This window comes from Vombatus ursinus, unplaced genomic scaffold (genome assembly GCF_900497805.2).
Source record: "Vombatus ursinus unplaced genomic scaffold, bare-nosed wombat genome assembly UNPS02014832.1, whole genome shotgun sequence".
Classification (NCBI taxonomy): domain Eukaryota; kingdom Metazoa; phylum Chordata; class Mammalia; order Diprotodontia; family Vombatidae; genus Vombatus; species Vombatus ursinus.
The window spans coordinates 11,518,651-11,526,972 of NW_020954610.1; the positions used below are offsets into that span (position 1 = coordinate 11,518,651).

General features: G+C 40.6%; 1 protein-coding gene across 1 annotated transcript in view; it reads left to right on the forward strand.

Annotated features, from left to right (window-relative positions):
- The window catches only part of LOC114025688, an 89,118-nt gene extending 87,084 nt beyond the window's left edge, over positions 1-2,034 (forward strand). Inside the window, exon 4 of the mRNA XM_027839158.1 lies at positions 1,922-2,034. Coding sequence (XP_027694959.1) covers positions 1,922-2,034 — 113 coding nt within the window. The remainder of the gene's footprint in view (positions 1-1,921) is intronic.
- The last annotated feature ends 6,288 nt before the right edge of the window (positions 2,035-8,322 follow it).

Here is an 8,322-nt window from a genome sequence, read left to right on the forward strand (position 1 = left end):
TCTCTGTCTGACTTAGGGTGGGAGAGGTGGCATGTAACTTCCTTCCAGTGGCTAAATTGCTTCTGCTCAGCATCTATCTAGATGCTACTCTTTCAGCAAATAGCTGAGGATGCTGGCGGTTAGGGAGGTTGGAGGCGAATGAAGGAAGTTTCTAAAACTCCCAAACTCCCTTGTTCTCCCATGTAAATGGGTGAGAAGGGGAAAAGGCATAGAAACAAACCCATCAAACTAGGCTTGTTGGCAAAGTCATTGCCTTCTCACTGCCTAGCTGTATTACTGACCTTTCATATGTATAGGTGGCAAGCAAAAATATCCTTCACACCGATAATTATGGACCATTTGCCAAACAGAACTATTCACATATTTCCTAGTGCCAATATATTATTATGTGACTTAACCTTTCGTTAATTGCAAGCTATGTTATTTAATATCAGGAATGCAAGCAGTAAGGGTGATATGCCATTATCACGTATGGTGATGAGAAATCACTATTCCATCCTTCTGGGTATTGAAAAGAAAGGAGTTGAACTCTTGCTCTTCAAGAGGAAGGGAACTTTTCCCATTCTATACAGCTTTCCTGTCTACAATATCTGCAATGGTAAGGGAATTGACTTCTAGAAAGCAGAGAATTAAAATACCATAATTTTATAATAGTTCTCTTTCTTATTCCTTATAGTAAAGTAAACCATAAAGTCTAAATAAAATTCCCCTCTGACGCTTACTGTATAACTTTGGGCAAGTCAGCCTCCTTGGGCCTCAATTTCCTTATCTGTAAACCTGGGGGTGGGGATTGAATTCCATGGCCTCTGAAATCTTTTAGTTTTAGCTCTAAGAATCTTTGAAATAAAGGTAGCTTTGTGACCCACTGGACAGTGTTGGACTTGGAGACAGGAAGACCTGAGTTCAAATCTTGCTTTAGACACTTGCTCAACTGTATGACCATGGGCCAGTCCCTTAACCTCCACCAACTTCAGTTTCCTCAACCATAAACAAAGGGATAATAACAGCACCTTCCTCACAGGATTGTTAGATGGACAAAATGGCATATTGCATATAAAGCACCACATTTCTGAGGAGATGCTAATTTCCAGACTGCTTAATGGGCAGTCTTTGTACACAGGGCAGTAAGACCTTTTGTTTCCCTGTAGAGAAAGGCAGCAGTGTCTGAAGGGCAGGTGTCCATGAGGAGGGTTGGATAAAGGGGAAGTCACCATGCATGTTGGCACTGTGACTGCTCAGCTGATTATGCCCTAATCTGCTATTGCTAAAAGTTAGCCAGATTTGGGCCTGATGGGGGTGTCTCCTCTTTCCAGAAATGGTGTTCCCCTCTGGGTAATGAGAACCAGAGGTTTTTTCTTTCTTTAACTCACAAAGCATGGCCCAGCAGCCACTTACCATCTGACTAGAGTTCAGCATGTCCTGCTTTGGAATGCAGAGGAAGAGATTTGGAAGGCACTCAGGCTGGATGCTAATTACAGCCATACTTAGAAGAGCTCATCGGTTCAGCAGATCAGCTGGCCCCTGCTTGTTGGACAGAATTAGCCAAGTAAAGTGATAGTGCTCTTGGACAAACCCCCTCCCATCTTTCAAAGAGATAGTATTACCAAGTATGCAGCAGTGCCCTAGGCTGGCTGTCTTTTATGAGATGAATTTAAAATTAAGCCTCATACCAACTGCCAGGAGTAGCAGCTGAACACAGTTCAGGCAATACCCAGCAAAGTTTGGCGTGATCAAACAGTAGGATCATCTTCACAGGCAGACAGACAGACTGACTGACAGATACACACAATGACAGTGCGGCTGACTGACTGACTAAAGACTGCTTCAGGACAGAGATTACTGAAAAGGTCCTGAAAAGGCTTACATTTTTGTGTGTGTAGCCTTCAGGATACCGTGTAACCATATCTGTTCCTTGTCACAGACACCCTGTCCTTTGTACCTGACTGCTACGGAGAAAGAGGGCTTCTTTCTCCTCCTCCTCTTTCTCCTCCTCCTCTCATGTTTGGGGAAGGCATGAGGCTGCAGGCTTACTAAGGCAATCTGCCTAGAAAAGTGGAGCCTCTCAGCTGGAGAATTAAGAGGTAATGGCTTGTTGGGTGTGGAGGGTCATTCCATGACCTCTCCCAGATCTATCACCCCTTTAGGGGTAATTAAGATATTAATTTTTCAAAAGACTAAAAGTGAAATTTTATCCCATGATTAAGTCTTACACACTTTCCCAGAATTATCAACCCCTGTTAGGCAATTAAAAATTATTTTGGAAAAAAAACAAAACAAAAATAGAAACTCTGTTACAATACTGCCCTCCTAGTACATCATCTGTGTGTGTACATATGTATGTATATATGTGTATATGTATTGTGTATATATATATATATGTTCATATATATATATAATTTTTTTTCATGGCTCTATTTCATCAATTAAGGGAATGCCAATTGTAGAAGTTCCCTCCAGAAATTCAAACCTTAAATTTAAGGCACTGAGTCATTAAGTGACTCATGCATGGTTTTATAGTCAGTATTTGTCCAGAGGCAGGATTTGAACCCAAGTTTTCCTGGCTCCAAGGCTAGTCTCTACCCACTATACCGCACAATCATTCCATTTGATAAAAACTACTCAAAACACTTAAGTGGGCAGAATCTTTGGTATTTCACAGTACTGTTTTTTTGATGGGATAACCAGGATATTTGATGGAGGGACCTAGTCTCTGGTATAAATTAAGAGGGGGAAACATGGCATCAATGAACAACAATTACTGAATGATTGTCACAATATTCATGAGATTCAGTGTTTCAAGCCAATCTGGATTGGCTTCCAATTCTCTGTGAGAATTAAAAATGGCTTCTCTCCCTCCACCTTGCCTGTCCAGGTCCTAGCAAGGTCAAAACACTATGAGATATCACAAGAAGCGACTATATCTCTCAACCTTCACAGTGGAGAAAAAACAAAATGGGCTTTTGTTTATGTGGAATGAGTTTTATTTCTATTTGCTTTTTTTTTAAGCTGCCTTTAGTATTATATAGGTATTGACTATTATAGCCTCATCAATAGAACCATAACTTGCAACCTTTGGGCCCAGAGAAAGCAACACTGACTTGACTTTTCAAGTTGATTTGGGAAGGGGAGAGAAATTGGGATTCCACTCCATAGTTAGAGAAATAGAGTCCCTATGGTATCACGAGGCCTCTTCTGGGAAGGGTGCTGTAAAGGGGATAGGACAGCCATAGGCCTAGGCAGAGGAATTCACCTGGGATGTGACTGCCAATGTAGGGGGCAGGGGAATAAGGAAGTGTTTTATCAGGTAGCTCTATTTTAAACTAAACAAGGTGCTAAAATCAGTTTCTATGATAGTTTAAGAATTAAAAATGCACTCTAAATTTCAGGACTAGGGACAAAACCCTGATTGGTCTACCCTAGTTACATCTGTGATCAAGGATGAGGTAGGTTCCCCTCCCCACCCATTTTTTTTTTTTTGGTGGCCAAAACTCTTTTTAATATCTGTCTAAATTTCACAGCTCTCCTCTTCAATTTCTAGGTCCCAATAGTTTTATTTTATTTCTGGGTTCCTGATCATCCATAACTATCTGTCTCCTTAGAGTTCTTCTCTTATCTCCCAATTGACCTTGATTCCTGATCCCCTCTCCTTTTATTTTTTCACTCTAACTTAGGACTCAGACGATATTCTTTCAGCACTTTGTAGTGTGAGAGTTAGCTTGACATGCTGGGAAATGAAAAGATTCCCCTTTCTGGTGACCATTTTGACAGAAGTGAGTGAGAATGTGTTTCCATGCCATTGGAATGGTACTGGTTTGGAATGACCTCCTTTTACCCTCATGGTTATTTATCTGAGAAGCAGAGAACTGAGACTCAATACCTTACCTTCTGGACATGGACCAACCATGCCAAACCCTCATAATTCAGAATGACAGCACCTCCATCCTCAAATGCTTAAAATAATTTTTTAAGTAACTTACATCTATGAAATGTAGTTTAGGTTTCATACTTGCCTGTTGTGAAGAGTTATCTTGTGTTATAATTATCAAACTACACACATGGCTGAGAGGAATGTGCTGAACGTATTGAGACCTTGTAGAATGTGTGTCCCCTGAAAGAAAGCCAAACAGATTAATGCTCTTGGCATTGGGGATAGCCTGTATTATATTCATGCTGTGATAGTGATTTCTTTTTCCAAAGACCTTCTGATTGTAAGAGGGGATTCCAGAATCCACATGTGAGTTGACGGTGTCTCCAAGTACACTGTGGCTGTCAGCCAGTAACAGAGCCTCTTTTATATTCCACGGGCCAGGCAGCTGAGTGTTGATTGGAAATCAGATAACTGCAGAATGTGGCATGTCGTGGTGCCCAGAAATCATGTGAAAGGCTCATCAGGAAACTGACTGGTGGTCATATCACTGTCAGGCTGGGAAGAACCAGGGCTTACATAAAGTCCTGGATCCTTTCAGCCTGAACGTGCTGGGGGCTCATCTGCATGTGACTGTATTAGAAGTCAGAGTTATAAAATTGCCACTATCTAGACGACCCTTCGACATAATGCCGTGGATGATAGATCCATGAGAGTTTTTCTTCTGCCAATTGGCTCTGTGGCCAAGGTGGGGACAAAGTGGCTAAAATGAATATTATTAGAAGTAGTGAGAGACAGGGGATATAGGGGTGGGGATGGGGGAAAGGAATGAATCTGTATTCCTACAACCTGGATTTGAATCTAGACTCTGAAGTAAGGCTAATCAATTCAGTTTTCTCAGCCTTAGTTTTTTCATCTATAAAACATAGGGGTTAAACTAGATGCCCTCTAACATCCCTTTCAGCTTTAAATCTATGAGCTTATAACTATATATGTATATATAAATATATACACCTGTATATACATATATATATACACATCTATATGTGTGTGTGTGTGTGTTTGTGTGTGTGTGTGTGTAGTATATACATATATACTATAGGTATAAATATTTAACAACTAGCTCTCCAAAAATGCACAATACCTTTTTAAGTTTAATCTATACTATTAACATTTACTTCATCACTTTCTTAAGACTATACAATAAATTAACAATAAACTAAGGCCTGATTTGTAGTTTGCTGATTTCTGAGGCATAAATGTTCACACTGAAAATTTAACAACGGGCTCTTGAAAACCTGTATGAGGTAGCTCCAGCACACCCTTGCCAACACACCTGACTTGGCGTGTGGTTATAATTTGTCATCTATATCTCTTAAGCTCTTTAATTCTTTCTTTATCCATATCCTTTGAAGAAGTTCGGAAGAGCTAATCTGATAATACTCTTAGAAGGTTTAAATGAATATCACACTTATCTTCAGATACACTTCATGTGTTTTGACTCTTGCTGGTTATTTGGTTGGGTAGGTGGAGAAGCACCGTGAATTTTGTCATGACAAAATCACTTAATTTCTCTGAACCTCATCTGTAAAATGGACAGAACACCACTATCAGAATTGTGAGGATTACATCATAAGATTCTGTTTTTATTTAAAACATATCAGATATTGTTACTGGTTATATGACCACAGGGAGTCCCTTACATTTTATGAGGTTCAGTTTCCTCATCCTTAAAAAAGGTATAACACAGACTACCTACTGGATTATTGTGAGGAATGAGCTATGTGAACTTTAAAATACTATATAATGAGGAATTATTCAATAAAGAGTATAAAAGTGCCTGAGTATATGCTCTTGAGCATACAGGGTAACCATGGTGAATAGAGCAGTGATTTTCAATTAATCATCAATCTTGTAGTCATAATCCTTTGTCATTATTATATCAAACTTTCACAAAACACAGACAGCGGTGTGCAAATTGCTAAACTGTAGGTGTCCCTCAGGGTTCTGTGCTAGGCAATCTTCTCTTCTCCCTCTATACTACTTCACTGGGTGACCTTATCAGCTTCCATGGATTTAATTACCATCTCTATGCTGGTTCTCAAATATACCCATTCTGCCCCAGTCTTTCTGCTGACCTCCAGTTTCATATTTCCAGCTACCTTTTAGATATCTCCAACTGGATTCCAATAGACATCTACCTTTCTTGCCTCAATCTCTCTGCTCACCTCCAATCTCGCTTCTCCAATTGCCATTCAGACATCTAGAACTGGATGTCCAGTAGAGATCAGTATGTCCAAAATGAACTAAGCATCTTTCCTCCTAAACCCTGCTCTGCACTTACCTTCTCTATTACTGTAGAGGGCAACACCATCTTCCCAGTCCCCCAGGCTCACAACCTAGGAGTCATCCTGGAATCCCTATTATTTCCTGCCCCCTTCCCACTTCCATATCCAAGTCATAGCCAAGGGCTGTCAATTTCACCTTCCAACATCTCTTGAATAGATTGTCCTCCCCCTCCTCTCCTCTGATACTACCACCACTCTGGTGTAGGCCCTCATCATCTCAGGCCTGGATTTCTGCACGAGGCTGCTGGTGGGTCTGCCCGCCTCAAGTCTCTCCCCACTCCAATCCATCTTCCATTTAGCCTTTAAAGTGATTTTCCTAAAACACAGGTCTAATCCTCCTCCTCCTCTTCCCTCTTCAATAAACTTCCTATTGCCTCCAGGATCAAATACAAAATGCTCTGTTTGACATTCAAAGTCCTTCATGACCTAGCCCCCCTTAATCTTTTTATACTTTACTCCTCAACCTGTATTCTTCAATCCAGCAGCCCTGGCCTCCTGGCTGTTCCACAAACATCCATCTATTGGCTCTGGGCATCTTCTCTGGCTGTCTCATGCCTGAAATGCTCTTACCCCTCCAATCTACTACTGACCTCCCTAACTTCCTTTAGATCCCAATGGTGGAATCATTTGGCTATGACAGGAGACCTCTTTCCAACTCGACATTGATCAACACTCTGGGTTCAATCATTCTGAAAAACCTGATCCATATTCTCATGCAGGTGACATTTATCCTTCTTGTCCAAAAGTATACCATGAGGGACTTCATCATAGGCTTCAACAAAATCCGTCTTACCTCCAACAACCACAATAATATTTTTGATTTATAGTTCTAATTATATCACTCTTCTCAAAACCCTTCAAGAATTCCTTATTACTTACTGAATAAAGTCAATACCTTAGCTTGGTCTTCAAAGACCTTCATAATCTAACTCCACTCTACCTTTGCTCTCTTACCTCACTCTACTCCCCGTCATGTACTTCATTTATACTCCAGCCATCCTGGACTATTTGGTATACATATGCTGTATGTCTTGCTACATCTTCCTTTGCTTATGGTATTTCTGGAAGGCCACCCCTCCTTTCGTCTCTACCTGCTGAATTCTGCTCATTCCAGATGCAGCTAACATGCCATGTGATCTTCCTCCATGATGCCTTTCCTGACCCTGGGCCACCTCTAGTTGTCCTGATCTATATCTGGCCACTGGACCCAGATGACACTGGTGGAGAAAGTGATGTTGGTGATTTACACAGCCTTGCCTCACTTAAATCCAATTCAGTTGCAAGTCATGTCATCATTTTCCTGATGTCATGGTCCTCTTTAAGAAAGAAGGACAAACCACACAACCTGAATCTTCCACTCAGTAATTCTTGTTTCTAGCTCAGACCTTTCACAGCACTTTGATTCTATCTTTGCTATGTGAAGAATTATGTTCAATTTGATACAATAATTATTTGAGTTTAGTCATATTTCCTTTTAGTCCAGCATTGTAAAATCTACCATCATTATCACAGACATGTATATAACATTTTCGGAGTGCTTTTAGTTATATTCTCTCCTTAAGGGTAGTGATCCTGTTTTATTTATATTTATGTCAATCTCCCTCTCTACCCCCTCCTCTCTCCCAGCCTAGCATAGGATATTACACAGAGTAGGTGCCTTATAAATATTTGTTGAGTTTCTTGATCTGAATTGAACTCAAGAATCACCATTATTTAGTCCCCTATTTCCTATCTTCCACCCCTGCCTACATGTACTCTTCTCTGGCAAACCTCTCTCATTGTTCCCCAAATGTGCCATTTTATTCCCCTCTTTGCCTCTGCTCACACAATCTCCCCCCTGGCCTGGAATGCCCTTCCTTGTGTTTTCTGCTTATTTCAATCCTATTTATCTTTGAAAGCCAGACTCATGTTCCCTGTTCCTCATGAAGCTTTCCCCAACTGCTACAACCCACAACAATCACTCCTGGATCTGAACTCCTCTAAGCATATCCTCTAATGTCACTTAGGGATAGAGGAAGCAGATTAAGGAATAGAAAACACTTCACAGGTACTTTTTTAGAATTGTAGTTATCTTTTTACGTCTGTGATGGCGGTAAATAGGAACCACCC